Source organism: Garra rufa, chromosome 8 (assembly GCF_049309525.1).
Source record: "Garra rufa chromosome 8, GarRuf1.0, whole genome shotgun sequence".
Classification (NCBI taxonomy): Eukaryota; Metazoa; Chordata; class Actinopteri; order Cypriniformes; family Cyprinidae; genus Garra; species Garra rufa.
In genome coordinates this window covers 22,755,427-22,777,689 of record NC_133368.1, presented here as the reverse complement: position 1 = coordinate 22,777,689, position 22,263 = coordinate 22,755,427, and the positions used below count along the sequence as shown (strand labels likewise).

Genomic DNA, 22,263 nt, shown 5'->3' with positions numbered 1-22,263 from the left:
TCTGCGCTCAAACAGCTGTAACAACGGCAATGTCTCATAAGCAATGGAGATGTTTTGCATTTGGAAGTAAAAGTGAACATAAGAGTCTTAATTTTTTCCCAACGTCAGAGCCACTGAGGACGCAGCAGATTAGTTTTGTTTTTGATGGTAACGCACCACCGAATACACAAAAAACAGAAGAGAAGGGTGGAGTGAGCAGTAGCTCATTATCATTTAAAGAGACATGCACTGAAACACCTTGCTGTGAATGCTGTAGATATTTCATGAAGATCCTAAAGAATCATACCAACTTGTGGAAAATAGGCATCTGATGTCCTTTTAAATGTTATTATTCACCAATACATAAATATTCTGTCATTTACTCATCCTCAAGTCCTTGCATTATTGTTTTTTCTCTCTGTATAAAGTATACATCTTTGAATACCTTCATGCAGCTCTTCATACATTTCATAGTGACCCACGGGTTTCAAGCAAACACATTAAAAAAGGTAGTGAGTACAACTCCTGTACATTCTTTACTAGCAAGAGTTGTACCTTAACATGATACTTTGTTTTCTGAGGAAAAATAAAAGTATAGATGGTTGGAATATTATGGGAGTGAGTATAACACTGCTCAAAAGTTTGTGGTCAGTACAAAAAAAAAACTATTTTATTAAAAAAAAAAAGCAGTTCTTTTGACATTTCTAATCAAAGAATTGTAAAAATAATAATAATAATAATAATAATAATAATAATAATAATCAACCCACAAAAATATTAAGCACTGTTTTAACTCTTTTCAACATTGATAATAGGAAATACTTATTAAGCAGCAAATGAGCATATTAGAATGATTTCTGAAAAATGATTCTGCTGAAAATTCAGCTTTGCCATCACAGGTATAAATTACATGTATAAAATATATAAAAATGTCACAGTTTTACTATTTTACTGTATTTACAACTGTGTCAAACAAATGCAATCTTGGTGAGCTTAAAGGATAAGTTCACTTCCAGAATATAAAATGTGCGGATAATTTACTCACCCCCATGTCATCCAAAATGTTCATGTCTTTGTTACTTCAGCTGAAAAGAAATTAAGGCTTTTGAGAAAAACATTACAGGATTTTTCTCCATATAGTGGACATCAATGGGGATCAACAGGTTGAAGGTCCAAACTGCAGTTTCAATGCAGCTTCAAAGGGCTCTATCCAGCCGAGGACTGAGAGTCTTGTCTAGAGAAATAATCCTTTTCTAGGAAAAAATAAAAATGTATATACTTTTTAACCACAAATGCTTGTCTTGCACTACCTCTGCAATGTGCGTCTACGACTTCACACATTACATAATCACGTTGGAAAGGTCACACACGGTTAATTTTTCATCTGTGTACTTCATTTCAAAAGTTTATCTCATTTTCTCCTCCAACTTCAAAGTCGTCCAACATCGTTTTACCTTTTTTGTTAAAGGGTGTTTGACTTACTTTGCACGTTCCCTTTGTAAACACTGGGTCAGTACTTCTAATTCGAGCTAGTGCATGATGAGCATTTGTGGTTAAAAAGTATATAAATGTTTATTTTGTTTTAGAAAATGGCTGATCGTTTCGCTATATAAGACCTTATTCTTTGACTGGGATTGTGTAGAGCCCTTTGAAGCTGCATTAAAACTGCAATTTGGACCTTCAACCTGTTGATCCCCATTGAAATTCACTATATGGAGAAAAATCCTGCAATGTTCCCTCAGAAACCTTATTTTCATTTCGACATGAAAATCTTGGATGACATGGGAGTGAGTAAATTATCAGATATTTTTTTTCTGGAAGTGAACTAATCCTTTAAGAGACTTCTTTCAGAGCCATAAATAATCACAATAATGAGAAGTTTTGGAAGAAGTATCCCTTTAAAAATACTGTACATGCTTCTACCTGCTACTGAGAAGCAGCATGAACTAGTGTGGGAGATGCTGTTTGATGCAACCTAATCTTGTGAGAAAAGGAAGCTACATGACTCTCAGGGATGTTCAGACTTGACGTGAGAAACACGTACAGCACACACACACACACACACACACACACACACACACACACACACACACACACACACACACACACACACACACACACACACACACACACACACACACACACACACACACACACACACACACACACACACACACACACACACACACACACACACACTCCAATAAGGCCACGCCGGTGAACTCCCACACAATAAAGTTTTCACTGTGGTGCCACAGCAGAACTAATACAATCCAGGAATGTGTAACCACGGAATTCTTCTCTGACAGACACCAAATTCTCCTAAAAGATATTATATACCTTATAAAAGTAAGTGGTTCCTCATTTATAATTAAGAGAAAAAAGTATGTTCATTAAAAATCTTTCTTTCTAATAAAGACCTTTAATAAAGTAAGAGCCCAAGTCTGTTAAAGTTATGAGAGAAACATAAGGAAGACAAAGAAAATGTCTGATAGTTATATTTAACACCCCACCTTAGGGTGTAATCTGTTTGAGACACTAAGCCATACACTTCCATCACTGAACACCTTTACTGAATGAATGAACCTCTGGACGGATCTGGTATGAACAAAGACATGTTGTGGCGTGTTTTCCACACCTGTTTTCTTAATCCCTTTTAAAGGTGGGTGTGATGGTACTTTTACTCTAAACATGAAGTCTGTGGATGCTGTAGTTTCAATGTTTTTACCACAGACATTCAGAGCTAACAGTCTTTAGATTGAATGTACTGAGCTAGCACATTAAGCCATCATCTAAACACAAATAAAATTTTACAAAAGCTAGAGAATCAATGCGAACCTGTTTCCCAGCATTCCCGACTCCAGTCTTTTATTTAGGTCACTGAGTTAATGTGCTGTTGCCATGCCAGAAAGGCAGATCCATGTTTGAAAAGCCTCTGGGAATGAGCCTCAGCCCAGTCCTACCACATCCACAGTCAAACTAGACAAATTCACACGAGTGAGTCCAAAGCCACGCAAGCACTGAAATATGTCAATTACCATCGACCTAGAGTATCAGGTTTATTTAAGGGTGCAAAGTTTCACAGTCAACGCAGAGTCTGTGCTTGTAAATTGCAGTGTTTGAGTAGCCTAAACTTGAGCTCTGTTGCTGTGAAGTCTTCATGAAGGGCATAGCCAGCTTTATGTGAAGAAAATGTCCTTTTTTACTGCCTGAAATGTGACAGGTTGAGTTTAGCTTGACAAATATATTTAAAAGAAAGTATGCAGAGTTGTAATCTGTCATGGATTATAATATCCAAGTCTTGAAATCAGACTGATAACATGATCATCCATCAAACTAAAGTGAAAAGGAAAGACACAAATGCAGAAAAAAACCTGAGCTTTCCAACGGCTGAAAATGACTAGTCAAAAATATCAGCATTTTTGAGTACGTGTTTCTTGTTTTGGTAAGAAACAGCATATTACCAATGTTGTTATCGTTAATCGATACTAAGAGCTAAAAATAAAATTATTTCTATAAATAAATTTGGGTAATTTAAATAAAATTAGACAAACTTATGTGAAAATTAGTAATCCTGCCTTGTAAATGAACTGAAATATATATTTGAGTACAAATAAAATAAAGTAATATAAATAAATGAAATACAAATATAAAAAACCAAAACAAAAGCAGATAAAACTTAAACTGAAATGAAAATAAAAACAGATTTTTATAAAAAAAGCTAAATGAGAGAATTAATAAATACTATAATAGTAGATAAACTAGTCAAGAAAAACTTTAGGTTGGCTTGAGAAAGCCTAGCCTGAAAGTTTGAAGAAGCTGTCAAAACTTGACATATTAAACTTTATATAGATAGATTAGCATGCTTAGAATCTAGTTAGCATGCTTATAACATTTTTCTAGCATTTTTAACATGTTTCTAACATAACTAACATGTTACTTGCATGATTAGCCAGTTACTAACATATTGCTAGTTGCTTCTAGCATAAGCATGTTATTACCATGTTGCTAGCTTGTTTCTAACATGATTAACAAGTTAATAACATGCTGCTAGTATGTTTCTAGCATGATTATCAAGTTGCTAGCATGATTAACAACTTACTAGCATGTTTCTATGTTGATTAACATGTTACTAGTGTGTTACCAGCATGCTTAGCATATTACTAGTATTTTGCCAGCATGTTGCTATCATGACCAACAAGTTGCCAACATGTTTTTAACATGATTATCAAAGTTTTTTAACATGTTTCTAACATTATTAGCAAGTTGATAACATTTCTAACATAATTAGCAAGTTGATAGTATGTTGCTAGTATGATTACTAGTTACTAGCATGTTTATAGCATGATTCTAGCATGATTAACAAGTTATTAGCATGTCGTTAGCATGACTGACAAGTTAGCATGTTGTTAACAAGATTAACATGTTACTAGCAGGATTAGAATAGCATACATTTCTCTTATTTTTCCATCTATATTGATGCTATGCTTAACCAGTTACTAACATGTTGCTAGGCTGATTCTAGCATGAGTAACAAGTCACTAGCATGTTATTAACATGACTGACAAGTTACTAGCATGTTTCTAGCATGATTAGAAAGTTACCAGCATGTTGTTAGCTTGACTGACATGTTAATAGCATGTAACTAGCATGATTAGCAAGTTACTAGCATGTTGTCAGCATGTTGCTAACATGATTAGCAAGTTACTAACATGTTGCTAGCATGATTAACATGTTACTAGCATGATTTTTCCATCTATATTAATGCAGTACATATGTATAGCCAGTATTCAACCAGCTATACATTCCAGACCTGGAGAAACCATTTGTCAATTACTGTAGTGAACTGCTATTGGTTGACTGATATGCTGACCCTGACCTGTCCTTCCTGTTATAAAAGATCTTTTTAGCCTCTGCAGTCCCACAGGAAGTGTAGATGCTGCTGCTGAAGCAACAGGAAGGACATTCCTCTTTTTATTAAAACACTCGCACCACTCAAACACTTTAAAATAAATGTTTGATCTACTCAAGAGTATCGTCACACTCCTCTCAGTTCATAGTGAAGAGTCACTGAACTTACCGAACCATGATGCATCTGTCTGCCAACACCAGAGAGAGACAATTATATTGGAGACCATGAAAGCCCATGGGGTTAGTATGAAGTGGACATTCAATTCCTTATAAGCCACTTTAAAGAAGTGCAGAGTGGGCCATCTGAGGAGAAAGATCAATTGCATAATTTGTAAATATTTACACTAGCGTTGAAAATTTTTGGGGTAGGTAGAAGTGTAAAAGCACAGCATTTATTTGAAATTAAAATTTTCTTTGTAACCATGTAAAACTCGCCTTATTGAACCCAAACAAGTTTACTTTAGCTCAGGAAAATTCTGACTGACAGCCTACTGTGATTAATAAACGAAACAATGAGAATGGATATTCAAATGAAAAGATGCCACTAAAAATACAAAAGACAAGGTATTAAATCTGCTTTCTTCACATTTCGGATCAGAGTTATAAAACATGACATGGTCATGGCTTGTGGTTTCTGTGTCTTTTTTTGTGGTGGTAAACTTGAAATAGATCATCCTTTGAATCTAAAAAAAACACTCAGAAAGCCCTGTAATCACTTGGGTGCAGTAAGAGCACAGGGTGTGCATCCTCTGCCACATTCTACTTCCACCCAGTGAGGAACCACCAGCACAACACAGTTCTGCTCTGGGGGCATCTCACTTCCCCGTCTGGAGAGTGAGCGGTTTTCAGAAATGCTGATTAAACACGAAGCAAGTTACCAAATATCTTACCAGTCTACATTCACAAAAATGTGCCACCACAGACTCAGTGGTCATTCTTCCTTCCCTATGAAAGAAGAAACAAACATGTACAGGTGACACAGAAGAAATCCGTTTGTGTGCATGTTATTCAACTCTATGTTCAACAGAATGTTCAAGCAGACAAAGACCCAGGTTTTGTGAAGTAGCATTTAAAGACTTTTATGATCTTTCCAAGGAGTTCTAGTATATGTGTGACAAGGACCACAGAGACAACATTATCCATCCAGAGACACGGTCACAGTTGAAGCTGCCACTGGGAAACAGGCTAAAGGGAAAGCAAGGGTTTTTACAGGAGTCACCTAGTTTTCACAGACCTCTGATCAAGCACCAATCTGATAAAGTGTGTTAAACATAAACAATACAGCAATGTTTGCAAAAATTGTTGTTTCAGGCACCAAATTAGCAGTTTTTAGTCCTCTGTTCTAGACCATTAATAGAGCAAGTATACACTATCGTTTAAAAGTTCAAAAGACGTCTCTTATGTTTGCCAAGGCTGCAAAAACAGTAATACTGTAAAAAATTAAACTTAAAATAACTGTTTTTATGGACTTTATGGTTTCTATGGATTATTCCTTTTTATCTCAAAATTTTGACTTTTATACGCAGATTGGTCTACTCATTGTAAGACATAAACTCACAATTGCTAGTTATAAAATCAGATATAAACTTGTAATTCTGAATTTTTTCTCAGAATTGTGATAAATTCACAATTGCGAGTTAGAAGTCAGAATTGTGAGATAAATTTGCAATTGCGAGAAAAAGTCCAATTCTGAAGAAAAAAGACTGTTCTATGAGAAAGTCAACTGTTTTTTCTCGCAATTGACTTTTTCAAGTTTATATCATGCAATTCTGACTTTATAATTAACAATTGAAAGTTTATCACAATTTTAGTCACAAAGTCAGAACTGCAAGATGTAAATATACAATTGAAAAAAAAAAAAAGTCTGAATTGTGAGATAAAAAGTGATAAATGCAATTACCTAAATTATTTTATTATGTGGTGTAAACTGGCTTCCATAGTTTTCTATATTAACATGTAATTTATTCCTGTGACATTATAAATGTCTCTACTGTCACTTTTGAGTAGTTTAATGCATCCCTGCTGAATAAAAGTAATGATTAAAAAGACTGTTCCCAAACTTTTGAACAGTAGTGTACATATACCTGCTACTGATCATATCTGATATTGAAATAGATCAGATTTCACCACTTACAAAATGACAATACAGAATCTTAATGATCACACTTGAGAAACAAATCGAAACTGGTTTTGGTCTGAACAAAGCCATAGATTCTTTCTGTGCGTGAGTAATGGACTCTTATTGAAGCTGCCAACCAAGCTAACTGCTCCTTGCTTATTCATGTTGTTAAATTACTTCCATGCCTTATTTCCACACCAAGTGCTATTCTTTTTGGCCGACAATATGCAAATCCAAAGTGTTGTCTGACTTTACTTTGCAGGGACAGTGTGACCTCTCTCTGTTTAGCTTAAGAAGTACTCATTTATCAATAGAGAAATGTGCAATGCAAGTATGTAGGCCAAGATACGGCAAGCTGCCTCTTGTAGTCGCGTCTCTTAAGTGGTGACGAAGTCTTGGCAGTAAAAAACAGAAGGTCTATAGATGCCTGACATGTGGTGTCTGTTCCCTTTACAAGATTCCTTAGCAACCAGGGAACCTCAACGTAATCCAAAGAGCATAAAATGGTTAAGTTAAAAAAAATCGTAAAATGACTCTCACATGTTTCTTCACTTCATGAGAAGCACATCTGAACTCAACTCATACAAAGCCTTTTGAGCAGAGAAATTATATTTTAGATAATTATTGCAGTCAGAAGTTTTGTCTCATGTGACTTCAGGGTAATATCTCATGCTCCAGAAACAATAACAATTACAGAGCAGGCGTACAAGATAAATACGGTTTTCTTCTGCTACGCAGCCTTCTGACGCCTTTTAAATGAACAGGTAGGCTGAGGACAACAATGAACAAAAGTAACATCCAGAACACTATTTGGGCCTGTGGTACATCCACGAGGTTTCTGGTTAGGAACGAGCTAATGTGTTTCCCTGCCATGGTGTAAGGCTTTACACTAATTACCATTTAACGAACTACAGGATGTTTCTGCAAGGGCAAAGTGCCAAAAAACACCATGTCCAGAACTAAAAATATTTTGAAAATAAAACACATACAAATAGTTTAACTGAGAAATGCATAACAGTTCTGTAGTTGTCTAAATAAAAATGACTGACTAATCCCATGTGTCTAGTCTAGTGTTTCTCCTCACATAACCAACTATTTGGTGTTTGTGTGCAGAAGGACTGGCAGACTAATCTTTTACCCTTTCTTACCCTTTCAATGCCAAAATTGGATGCAGAAGATATCTTTCTGGAGGAAAGTAAATGCATTCAAAACTCTAAACAACGTTTGTGCCAACATAAGGGTAACAGTATTATGACTTGCTACTGTGCAAGACTATAAACAAAAGACTTTCTGAAACACTAATTTGCATGGAAAAATCATTATCTTGTTACAAGAGCTAGTACTGAAATTAGAGGTGCGTAATCTCATTGTAGGAATGTGGTCAATTAAAGACAGATCTGAAAAGCAACTAAACAAGACCAAGATGAAGAAGTCTGGGTGTGTTTTACCAGCCCTCGAGGAGACACACAGAGTGACAGCTGAGATTTGTTTTTTAGCACTTGCTGATTGCAGTGTACTGGTACACTGATGACACTGCAAGACTATCTGATGTGATGGCAAACAAAAATACCACCCAGTTTCATTCACTGAGGTCTAAAATTCTGAGGAGTCTACTACTAATTGTAATGTAATAAAATTAACATTATACTACAATACACAAACGAAAATGTTATATTTTTTTTATATTGCATTATTATACAGTCAAGCCCGAAATTATTCATACCCCTGTCAAATTCTGACTTAAAGTTACTTTTATTCAACCAGCAAGTTTTTTTGACCGAACATGACACGGGCTTCTCCCAAATGATAATGAGACGATGTACAAGAGGCATCATTGTGGAAAAAATATTTCTCAGCTTTTAATTACATTTGAACAATAAGGGGCATGTCCAAAATTATTCATACCCTTTGCAAACTGTCACAGTCTATTGGAAAATCCAAAGTTCCATACCATTCCAAATAGTCCAAGCTGTTCTAAAGCATCCTAATTATCCTGATTCATTGGGAACAGCTGTTTTAATCAACTCAACAGGTGAAAAACAGAAGCTCTCTGCTGTTGGTTTGTGGACAGTCATGGCTAAGACAATGGAGCTCACTGAGGACCTGCTGCTGAGCATTGTGGCTGCTCACAAGTCAGGAAAGGGCTGTAAGACCATATCTAAATGTTTTGAAGTTCCAGTGGTTACAGTGAAAAGTATTATTAAAAAAATACAAGACGTTCCACACTGTGAAAAATCTCAGAGGACGTGGTCAGAAGCCAAAAGTGACACCTGTGCTGGCCAGGAGGATAGTGAGAGAGGTAAAAAAAAGAATCCAAGGATCACCACCAAGGCCATCCTGATGAATCTAGGCTCTGGTGGCAACATCTTAAATCAGACAGTCCAACGGACACAGCACACCGCTGGGTTCCACGGACACAGACCACTTCTCCAGATAAGGCACACAAAAGCCCGCTTGGCCTTTGCAAATGCTCATCTGGACAGAGAAAACGACTTCTGGTCTTCTGTTTTATGGTCAGATGAAACAAAAATTTTATTATTTGGCCACAATGTAGCAGCCTTCATTTGGTGTAAAAAAGGAGAAGCCTTCAACCCTAAGAACACCATCCCCACTATCAAACATGGTGGTGGGAACGTAATGTTTTGGGGGTGTTTTTCAGCCGGTGGACCAGGGAACCAAATCACAGTAAACGGCACCATGAAAAAAAGGAGCAATACATCAAAAATCTCAACAACATCAGGCAGTCTGCAACGACCCAAAACACACAGCAAAAGTGGTGAAGAAATGGTTAGCAGACAAAAATATTAACGTTTTGCAGTGGCCCAGTCAGACTCCTGACTTAAATCCAATTGAGAAACTGTGGAGGGAGCTAAAGATCAGGGTGATGGCAAGAGACCCTCCAGCCTGAAAGAGTTGGAGCTCATCGCTAAAGATGAATGGGCAAATATACCAGAGACATGCAAAAAACTGGTCAGCAATCATAGAAAGCGTTTGATTGCTGTAATGGCCAATAAAGGCTTTTCTATTGATCACTGAGAAGGGTATGGATCATTTTGGACATGTCTCTTTTTGTTCAAATGTAAATAAAAGAGGAGTAATATTTTTTTCCACAATGATGCCTCTTGTACATCGTGTTATTATCTTTTGGGAGAAGCCTGTGTCATTTCCGGTCAAAAAAAAAAAACTTGCTGGTTGAATAAAAGTAACTTTAGTAAGCCAGAATTTGCCAGGGATATGAATAATTTCGGGCTTGACTGTATAATAACAATAATATATAAACATTAGCTGTCACTAATGGTTATATTGGTAACTGAGTAATCAGTCGATTATTCTGATGATTAATCAAGTAATTGGATGATTTTTTTTGGGTGGTAATAAAAATAAACCTAAGAAAATATACTTTAAAATGACTTAAAATACATATATTATAGCAGTGTGGTAATAATAAATTGTTCAAATAAAATATCAAAAGCAAGTAATCATATAGTTTCATTGAACAAAAAACATAATTGAAAAAAATACTGACTTAACAACTTTTAAATTCAAATGTCCACTTAATCTTCACTATTTGGCCAATTCTTTATGTTAGAAACGCTATAGCCACTGTAACTTCCTAATCAAGAACAAGTTGATATCAAATCATGAAAACTTTTTCTAATAAAAACGATCCTTGTCTGGTGTTTTCATTGCATTACAGAAACAATCCCAGTCCACACTACACAAAACGTAAATGCATGGTACTTGACCATTCATAATAAATGCTACGGTTTACACGGTTGTCTCCATTTAGGTCAGTTTATACTGAAACGCAACCCAGGAGTTTTCAAACTAAAGCTGGAACGTTTTGTGTAAGTCTACATTTTTGAGGGTTGAAATGCTGAATTAGTGTAAGGCCCTGTTTACACTAGTGTGTTTTTGTTTTAAAACAGCCTTTTAAAATGAAAACGATCCTAATCTACATTGGCATTTTCACTGCGTGAAACTATTCAGAAACTAATCTCCAATCTTCATCATGAGCATAATCTGATTTATTGTTTACACGACTGTCAAGCATAAGCCTCTGTTTTGGTCCGTTTACACTGAAAATAAATAAATTATATAAATGATAAATGTTTGTGCAGAGCAGCATTTACTGTGAACGGAGCTGCTCCAAGATGCTTGCAACTTACAGTCATAAAAATAAAGTGCACATTAAAACCACAGTGCATATATATATTTATTAAATTGGAGCCTTTGTGAATTCACAAAAGCACTATGCTTTAGTATGATTTTAAATTATTTTAATATATCGTGCAGCCTTAGAAAATGGTCTAATAATGGTTGGATTCTTGTCCGTGGAATGAGTCACTGTAGGTATTTTGCCGGTTAATCCACAAAGACGATGAGAATTTTGTATAAATCGAGTTCTCAAATTTAATCAAGGAATTGTGACAACCCTAATAGTAAATATTATATTTGTTACTATTTTTCAATATTATGTAATATTATATAATATTATCCACCTTATTTTTGCCGTAAGAGCGAGCACAGCCATTTGTAAATCTTATGAGCCTGACTTCCGGTCTCATCTGCGCAAGTAACTTAAATCACTGGTGGTCTCAGACTTACGGAATGAACTGTAAAAGCTTTGTACAGGACAAAAACACATCCTCAGGGTACGTATCAAAATACTTTCACCAGAAGCATCATGTTCGTGTCACTCAGATATGAACCACTGCATCAAATCATGCAGTGACATGCAGAAACCATCTTCATGAATCCATAAAACCTTCTGTTTGACAGCTGCCTCGACCTCTGGTCTGCCCAAAGGGCAATGCCATTTTTTTCCCATACAAGCAATTTTTATCTTATACCCTACTTTCTAATAAAATACTAGTAGCTGAGATTTGGGGTGTGGATGTACATGTAACATCCATTCAGCAGGCATAATATTTCAAAGGATGAATATGAATACCCGCAAACCACTCATTATGGGAAGCTTTTGACATTCTATTCTTTTGAAATGTTTCGTGCAAAGGCTTGGCATTTAAAAGCAGAAAAGTTGACGTGAGGCAGGAACCATGGAAGATGCTTTATTTGTTTAGCATGCTGATCCAGATCCCTGAGGCTCCTACAGGATCCACTTTCCATCCGGACTAGATTTGTTCAACTGAGCTTTTCATTTTGCTGTTGCATTTAGGGATGCTTTTCAGATACCCAACAAACTCCAGTGTTTGTTAAAATAACTTAGTTCAACTCAATAGACTCACCTGCTTGCAAACTGAAAACACCATTATCATAACTATTATCCAAATGGTTTTTGCATTTTCATCAACAATGTTACCCATGAAAGATACTCAAGATCTCCATGTAAATGCATCTTTCTGCCTTCATGTATTTCACACAGCTATTCTGTCAGCAAAACCCACTCTTATCGCAAATCGTTGATCTAGGGAGTGAGCAATGAATCCTATTCCAAAGTCCCATTTTGCTTCTGTTGTTCAACACGTGACCACACTGCTCTCATAAATTGTCCCACCAGGCACAACGTGACAGGCGCTCCACACCACAAGCGAAAACAGATATGAAGGGTTTATATCCAATCATCCAATGCACGCCAGACCTTTCTCCAGACCATTTTTTGATGCTGGTAAAGTGGTACAGGCTTTGTCTGTTTGTTTGCTTCTGAGGTCATTGTGTTGCCAGGTGCTGATGTCATTTACTGGGGTAAACGAGGATGCAGGGGTGTGGAAAACAAAGATGTCAGTGGTCTGTGTACAGTTACAGAGAGGAGTTTGTTGAATGTTCGCCAAACATTAAATGGAACCACATTACATTCAAATGACAGCATATGTTTGGTATTCAACATACATCATCTCATCTGCTCATGTGCTCAATGCTAACATAAACTAACAGCTGAAAGTATCTGACACACAGCTCCTAAACAACCAGTTGTATAACATATTTCTTTGGTAGACTGCAAATATGCAAATATGCCCACAACAACAAACATCACTTCTGAGATGTTATTACAAGTTGGTGACAACAGTTTAAAAGCCCTTGTATGATTGTATACTGCACTGGGTTAATGGCATAACATTTGATTGCTTGTTTGTACACACTACCATTGAAATGTTTGGGGTCAGTAAGATTTCATTTTAATTTTTAAGTCTGTTATGCTCATTTAAGTTGCATTTGTTTTAATACAGTGAAACAGTAATATTGTGAAATGTCATAACTAAAATAACTTTTCTTTTTGAACATATTTTAAATTGCATCATTACTCTAGTCTTCAGTGTCACATGATCATTCAGAAACCATTGTAATATTGCTGATTTGATGTGCAAGAAACATTTTTTTCTTATCATCAATGTTGAAAACAGTTGTGCTGCTTAATTTTTTGTGGAAACAATACTTTTTTCTGGGTTCTTTAAAGAAAATAAAATTCATAAGAAAAGCATTTGAAATGGAAATCCGTTGTCCTTGCTGCTACTTTTTGACCAATTTAATGCATAATTTCTGAATAAATACACTACAAGTCAAAAGTTTTTGTAAAGTAAGATCTTTAATGTTTTTCTTTTCTTATTTTCTTTTATTATTATGTTGATAACAGCTGAGTTTTTTCAGTTTTTTTTTTTAATAATAGAAAGTTCAGAAATATTTTGTAACATTATAAAGGTCTTTATCATTACTTTTGATCAATTTTAAAGTATCCTTGCTAAATAAAAGTATTCAAGTTCTTTCCCAAAAGATTATACTGACTCCAAGCTTTTGAATGGTATAGTGTATAATGTTACAAAAGCTTTTTATCTAAAAAGTGATTTATGCTGATCTTTGGATTTTTCTATTAATCAAATAATCTTTAAAAAAGTACTCAACTGTTTTAAATATTGATGATGATAATAATATTAATAATAATAATAATAATGTTTCTTGAACAGCAAATCAGCATATTAGAATGATTTCTGAAGGATCAAGTGACACTGAAGAGTAATGATGCTGGAAATTTAGCTTTTAACACAGGAATGAATTACCTTTTAAATACATTCAAATAGAAAAGTTTTTAAAACACGTTTTAAAATAGTTTTACTATTTCAAAATTTAATTCTTTTTGCTACTGTGTTTACTTTGGTGAGCAGAAGACACATTAAAAATCTTACTGTTCAAAAAGGTTTGACTTGTGTATATTAATAAAAAAAGAACTGTAAAAAATTTAAATGGTATCTTTTGAAACAGTACTGTAAAAATGCTCAAGCTATAATTGTGTTACCACTATAATCAGTCAGATAAATAATGTAAAATCATGACACAGATTAAAAAAAGTTAAGAATTTGTTTCCACACTCGATTCTCATTACTTGGAATTTTCTAGAGCCACAAAGCTTACAACAAACTCCAACAGGTTCACATTTACAATGTCAATTGACTAGGTCTACACAAACCTCAACAACAATGTTGAAGATTTTAAGAACGAAAAAGGAGTAGATTTATATGTCTGTGGAACTAAGTCACTATTTCTGGCTCTCTGTGGTTATTAAGCAATTTAAATCAGCAGCAGATGTATTGAACAACACTGGTTTACAATGGGCTCCATCAAAAGCAGCTCAATAGCTTTAACATACTGTCATTCTCATACTTCCAGACAAAAAGCTATTGTGCAGAGATTCAAAACATATGACATTAATAAGGCTTAATAGGGTAAACCTTTGACTGACATGAGGCATGTGAACTTAAAAGTAAAAAAAACTGCAGTAACAGCAGTCATGCTAAATCCTTTCAATCATAAAAATCCAGATTAAAAAATCCTTCAGGCTCAACTGCAACAAAGGTCACACAGAAGTCTTATCTGTACAGTGCTGCCCTTCTGTGGGAGCCCTTCAGACTGCTATCAGCATGACAGCAAGGCCACGCTGATCACATCCCACACAACACAAACATTAAAATCATAGATTCAGAGAGAAGCACATATCTTATGTGCTGCTTATAAAATTTCTCATTAAATTGGAAAACTGAATTCTGGTTGGTTGATCGCACCAGTCTGATGACTATGAAACTGTATAACTGATCTGAAGTAGTGGTGCATTAAGAATCACTTTTTGTTGGAGCTCTGATATACAGTATGTATATATACAAAAAAGTTGCTACTATATTCCATAATAGGACTTTGATCCTATTCAGGACGCTTTGATCCAAAGGTTCAGGATGACCTCAGCGTCTTATTTTGCTACTGTTATTGAAAATGCTGTTTTAAGTAACAGCAGGGTGTGGAGTGTGATACACAAATACGAGTACAGCTGAGAAAACCATTTCAATGGCACTTCCATTAAACAGAGAGGCTAAAGAAACACCAAGCTTTGTTTACTCCAGGTGTATCAACAAGAGACTATGCTTAAAAGAACAGTAATAAGAGTGCTGTGCTTATGGTCATTTTAAAGTCATGTTTACATTTTAATGGCGTTAAAAGCTTCTTTAAAGTCACCGTGAAAAATAACCACCTATATATGGAATGCGGCTACACCATCTACTCAAACACAGCTTATCCTTGCACGCTTGCGTATTATTGAGAAGTCGTCAGCCAGCCAGCCTTCAACAGTCATAACACGCTCACCAAACCCAGTGACCCAGTAATAAAGCAACAGAGGAGGAAGCTCCGTCCCCGTCAGGGTTGTTTAACTTATTCAGCACATCTTCCTTCTGACCCTTCAACCAGGTCATGTTTATTCACCTCGCTTTATCAGCCATCAACGCTGCAAAGCAAACAAGCCTATTTCTTCACAAACATACAAAAGGTTTCAACTCTCATTTAAGATTAAGATAAACATTTATAGATTGATTTTTCTTCTTGAGTGGTAAAAAAAAAAAAGAAGAAAATGAGGAGTTTACATGTTACATGGAAAAAAAGACTAAAAATAAAATGTGCTGGTGTCAGCACTACACTCTAATAACACTCTCCTGCCACTGGTACTGAAAACAACCTAGGGTTTTTATAGTATAATGCATTAAGAGCTGAATTTAAAGATCAGGGTAAATTATTTAGTTATTTTGTCTTCTGGTAAACATGTAAGTATCTTCTGTAGCTGCTAAAGGGCAGTACTAATTGGAAAAATATAATATAATATTATATATTATATATATATAAAATGTATGCATCTTCATTCTGTTCAAAAGTTTACACCCCTGGCTCTTAATGCATTGTTTTTCCTTCTGGAGCATCAGTGAGCGTTTAAACCTTCAGTAATAGTTGCATATGAGTCGCTCAGCTGTCCTCAGTGTGAAAATGGATTTCAAAACCATACAGTCATTGTTGGAAAGGGTTCAAATACACAGAAATGCTCTGGAAAATCAAAGAATTTGTGGGACCTGAAGGACTTTTCTGAAGAACATCGGGCGGTTTGACTGTTCAAGACAAATAAGGGACTCATGAACAACTATCACTGAGAAAAAAAAAAAAAAAAAAAAAAAAACCCCGCTGTGGATCATTCAGGTAACAACACAGTGTTAAGTATTTAAGTATGTAAACTTTTGAAAAGGGTCATTTTTTTATAAATTCAACTGTTATTTTCTCTTGTGAACTATATGTAAACATTTTATGTAAAATATCTTATTCAAGTCATTACTAAATAAAAAAACAACATGCATTTTGTATAATCCCAGATTCTGCAAGGTGTAAGGTATGCAAACGTTTGACTATGCATATTACTGTATACATTACACAAGGGAAAAAATAAAATAATAAATTGTAAAAAAAAAATTAAAAACATGGAACAGGGATTGCCAAACCTATTTGAAAGCCGAACCTCTTTGACATGAAATCTCAGGGGGTAGGCTACTTTAAGAAAATATTTAAAGTTATTTTTTAATATTAGCATAAAATTTAAAAAAAAAATAATAATAATATTTAAATGTGATTACGAAAAACAAAGACAAAAATATTATTATTGTAATAAAACAACTGAAATTTTTTTTTGATCAATATTTGATCATTTAGAACATGTTCATTTTACATTACAAAATGCAGTGCCGCATTTCACTCTGAAATCAGACTAAACAGCCTTTCAGACTAAATTCCAGCAATTTAGATGAATTTCTACTCCATCCTAAACACCTTGCAACTTACAAACTGTTAAACAAGCTGCTCTCACCAGAGCATGGCCAAATCAAAATGCCACAAGGCATGTTTATGAGGCATTTAACAAGTGAACGAAACCTACAGAGAACTCTCATCAACGTTTGCCTTTTCCCACAGCCATTATTAGCGAGTTTACAAGAATTGTCCCTGTTAATTCACCATGGCAAAGTGGTGTGAAAAAGCATAATCACCCACATTCATTAAGGACTCATTACTGCGAACGAGAAGAGTTTTCCATGGCTGAGATAGCAGGAACGGGACATATTCTTGATTCTACCGATGGCATTATTGCTGAAGAGGCTCAACAAATGCCCATTTTGTGCTGGGCTGGCAGTTTCTGCTGACTAAAGAAAAACACAGAGCTTTATTACTGATAGACCAACTATTGTGTGCATGGATAAACAAATGCAGCCTGCTACAAAGCTCTCACTGTGGCATGGCAGAGATGCGTCCTGTGGAGATGGGGAGATGGGGTGCCAGCCAACTGCTCTTTGGCAAGAACTGATCAAATGCATCCTAAAGAGGCCCATGGCAACCAAATAAGCCAAATCGTTTGCGACAATGCTGAAAAACTAGGACATGTACCATAAACTTTCACATTAAGTATTAACATTCAATTCACTTTGCAAAGTGCAGGTAAAAATGTATTGTGGAACTAAAATGCAAAGCTTTTCTCTTTGAAATGCATTGTGGTCAAACCAAATAACAAATAAATTCTTTCATCTCACCTGAGCACAGTATACCCTTGTGTCGGGCACAGGAGAAGTCGTCACACTCGCAGAAGGTGCCGTAGATTTTGCCGAATTCGGACTCGTAGCACAGGCACTGGTTACAGCTGCATTCTCCGCGGCCGCTGCACACCTGCTTTCCCTCAGCCTCACGGCAGGCACTGAGGTGCTGGTGGTCGACCTCACCCTCCTCGCACTCGCAGCGGGCTCCTAGGTAGCCGGGCTCACAGCGACACATCCCGCAGCTGTACGTGCCGGCGGAGTTGCATCGGCTGCTGTTGGTCTTGGTGTAATATGTGCAGCTGCAATCACAGCGGTAGTCCACAGAGACCTCCAGACGGTCTTTAAAACCAACAGGCCTGATGGTGAAACTCTTCTTGGTGCCTTTTGGAGGACATCCTCGAGCATCTACGGTTACGTTGAAGGAGACCTGCGAGAAAAACAGACAACTAATTGTATTGTATGTAAGACTAAATAAACAAACAAACTGTATCCCAATTCAAAGACTGCATTCCAAGGCCGAATGAGTCACAGCGGAACTTAGAAGGCTCCTTCAAATGTGGCCTTCAAATGCGTCATTTGTTTCCTGTACCATGACGGATACAAGGAATGGAACTAAAAAACAAACAAACAAACAAAAAAAAACATCTTAAAGGGGTTCAAATGTTGACCTATATCTTACTAGGATGCAATTTTATAGATGTACACTACCAGTCAAAAGTTTGGACACACTTCCCCACTAAAGAGAATGGGGAAGTGTGTCCAAACTTTTGACTGGAAAGACTTGTAAGACCTTCATTTATCTTTAGAACACAAATTAAGATATTTTTTGATGAAATCCGAGAGCTTTCTGCATAGAGAGCGATGCAATTAACACGTTCAAAGCCGAGAAAAATTCCACATAGACTATTTTAACAATGTCCCTTACTTCCTTTCTGGGCCTTGAACTTGTCTATACAGGGTCAGAAAGCGTTCAGAATTCATCAAACATATTTTCATTTGAGTTCTGAAGATGAACAAAGGCCTTATGGATTTGCAACCACATGAGGGTGAGTAATCAACAGAATTTTCCTTTTTTGGGTGAACTATCCCTTTAAATGGACCATGGTGAACATGTGTGACAGTTGTGAACTCTTGTGAGAAGTTTGTTTTCATACAGTTGAATATCACAATCAAAATAGTCCACTTCACTGTAGGCAAGACTGTCTTCTTTAAAAATGCCTGATTTGACCCGAAAGAAAAAAAAAGAAAACAGCTATTGAGTGCTTGAGGGATGACCCTGGTTGACAAAAAGCTAATACGACTTTCCATTGGCTTTTGGACTAATGCTGAAAATTCAGAAAAATTCTGAAAGTTCATTTTTAAATTAGTTTGCCAAAGCATGGGTATAAACACAACAAGGTTATAAAAGACTTTTTAGTTGAGCTTTCGTAATTGTTGTGATGTCTAATCTCCTCAACAGACTTGGTAGTCCTATTTAGCCACCTAAATACATCACAAGTGGTGTATTATTGATGTATTTCATGAAAACATCTTGAGCTTCTTTTATCAATATCTTGAGCTACATTTTCGCCGCTAGAGGGCACATATTCAAAACAAACAAAGAAACAAAGGTAGTAGTTTAATGACACCGTGATGGAGTATGGAATCATGGAAGTTGTTGTCTTCACAGCCGATGCAATCCATCAGAACTGACACATTTCGGGACAACCGAACCAAAGGTTCAAAAATGGATGAAAGGAAGGGCAATTTTATCCCCGGTGGCATGTGTGACAAACCGAGGCTTCACTAACTGATGTAGATCATACTTGTCAGATTAATCACAGAGCTTCAGACCAGAGGAAAGACAGACTCCACCCTGATGATGACCACCCAGAGGAAGGAAGTTTAAACATTAGAGGTTTCATCTAGGCCTTTCTAGCCCAGACTTGATCAACATCAATCAATTCATGGTAAGATGGTGAGATAAAGCTTGAAACTCAGTTTTAAGATTAAGCATTTCACTTGAGATGTGGTTTGAGTTTCTTACAACTGGATTTATGCAAGTGCAAAAAGAGCCTTTATCACTTTATCAGTTCTTTTCCCAGAAGTGAGCAAACTTGATGTGTGGATCCTCAGGGGCAGAAAATCCGACACCTTCAAAAACATGTAGCCTGGCTGGCCTTTGATTCAGAACCGCCCAGGGGAGCGGACAAGCCCAACACGCTGTGTCTGAACACTTTGAAGTAGTGTTTCACATCAGTGAGCCCTCCAGACCCGAGAGTTTGAAGCTGAGAGCTAAAGACTGGGCCACAGAGGGTCATACTGATGGAGGGAGACTAGAGGCTCACATGTCGTCTTAATCACAGTGAAAGGCGAAGGCTGTCAGAGAAGGTATTTGAATAGAAAATAGGTACTTTGATAGCACTGGTTGCTTTACAGCCAAGTAACAGCCTAAAGAAAACACACATTAAGTGTAAAAATAGAAATGATGAAGAAGAGACTTGACACAAATGGGAGGCAAGCAAGTCAAATATTCAAAATGTCTATTTCTGTGTACTTTTACTGTTACTCATGTGGAAAAGGTTCTTGTGCTGGCATGCCAACTGTTAATCAAATCATGAATAACTGGTAACATTTTGGATCTGTCCAACAATCTCAATTCACTTATGAACAGAGCTTTATTTGTTTGTTGGTTTCCATTTTGCTCATTCTAATATGCCAATTTGATGCTTTGGAAACATCTCTCATCTCTCAGCATTTTGAAAACGGTTGTGCTACTAATTTTTTTTGTGGAACCCAGGATATTTTTTAGGATTTTTTGATGAACAAGAAGTTAAACAAGAATATCATTTAGTTTAGACAAAAAATTTTAACATTCTGAAATGTCTTTGTAGTGTGGAACAGTAATGCAGTGAAAAACCAACAATATCATAAAATTACATTAAACACACCCTTCTTTCACTAAATATTTTCCAACATTAGCATGCTTCCAGCAAAAAATAATGCTGAAAAACAACAAAAAAAGAGGGAAAGTGAGGGGTCACAGACAGACAAATGCGCAGCAAGATGTTTTTCCTCAATGAGGCAATGAGCTACAGAATTGGATTAAGAAAACATGTGAGTCATGAGTACATGGCATTAGAAAACTCCATGAAGTCGGTGCGGTTGGGTAGAGGAAGAGGTGGAGTGGACATTATATAAAGATGAGCCATCACTGGATATAACTTTATACTGCATTTTAACAAAAACAAACAAATTCTAAAGTTGGAAAAACACTGCTACCATTTTATGATTCAAGACTGATCTGTGTCTTTGCGGAATTTGTTTGTGAGAGACCTAAAGCCTTTAGTGGAGCAGAAAACTAAAGCATTAAAGGAGAAGTTCACTTTCAGAATGAAAACTTCCGGATAATTTACTCACCCCTAAGTCATCCAAAATGTTCATGTCTTTCTTTATTCAGTCGAAAAGAAAACATTCCAGGATTTTTCGCCATATAGTGGACTTCAATGGTGGCCAACAAGTTGAAGGACCAAATTGCAGTTTCAATGCAGCTTCAAATGGCTCTACACGATTCCAGTTAAGGAATAAGGGTCTTATCTAGCAAAACGATCGTTTTCTAAGAAAAATACATATTTAAATACTTTTTAACCACAAATGCTGCACTGAAACTGCAGTTTTTACCTTCAACCCATTGGCCACCATTGAAGTCCACTATATGGCGAAAAATCCTGGAACGTTTTACTCAAAAACCTTAATTTCTTTTTGACTGTAGAAAGAAAGACATGAACATCTAAATCATTCTGGAAGTAAATGTCTCCATCAGAATGGGAGGTTGTTGGTTTCATTGTCCGTTTCTATGTCTTGGCACGCGGTAAGAACTTTTCCCTCAATAAACTCCTACTAACTAGTTAGTAAGGTAGTTGTTAAGTTTAGGTACTGAGTTACGTTAAGGGATCGAGAATATGGTCATGCAGAATAAGGCATTAATATGTGCCTAATAAGTATTAGTAAACAGCCAATATGCTAGTAATATGCATGCTAATAAGAAACTAGTTAACAGGGAGAATTGGACCTTAAAAAAAAAGTGTTACCAAAATAACACATTGGCACCCTAAACACCCTTTTGGGGTTTATTTTTGTGATACCTGGTTGGATGGTAATAATTCCAGTTTTTAAAACACTTTATATAGTAATAGGTAAGAATGACATGAAATGTATAACAAAAATAGGACCTTTTACTACTAACAACTAATACTATTCAAACACATATAATATCAGTAAATTTGTACTTGTGCTTCTGACTGTACATTGCCCATTCCATAGTGTTTTTGCATTTGCCCAACAGTAAGCAAAGCTTTCTAAATCCATGGTAAACAAAGTCTATCCAAAAGTAAACTGATGTTTCCTGGGACACCAGCCAGCTTAATATAGGATTAG

At 36.1% G+C, this 22,263-nt stretch overlaps 2 protein-coding genes across 2 annotated transcripts in view; both read right to left on the bottom strand.

The window, feature by feature from the left end:
- The window catches only part of dgkg (diacylglycerol kinase, gamma), a 449,591-nt gene that overhangs the window by 283,392 nt on the left and 143,936 nt on the right, over nucleotides 1–22,263 (bottom strand). The gene's annotated exons all lie outside the window — the stretch shown is intronic.
- The window catches only part of itgb5 (integrin, beta 5), a 49,964-nt gene that overhangs the window by 11,661 nt on the left and 16,040 nt on the right, over nucleotides 1–22,263 (bottom strand). The window contains exon 10 of the mRNA XM_073845334.1: nucleotides 17,845–18,274. Coding sequence (XP_073701435.1) covers nucleotides 17,845–18,274 — 430 coding nt within the window. The remainder of the gene's footprint in view (nucleotides 1–17,844; nucleotides 18,275–22,263) is intronic.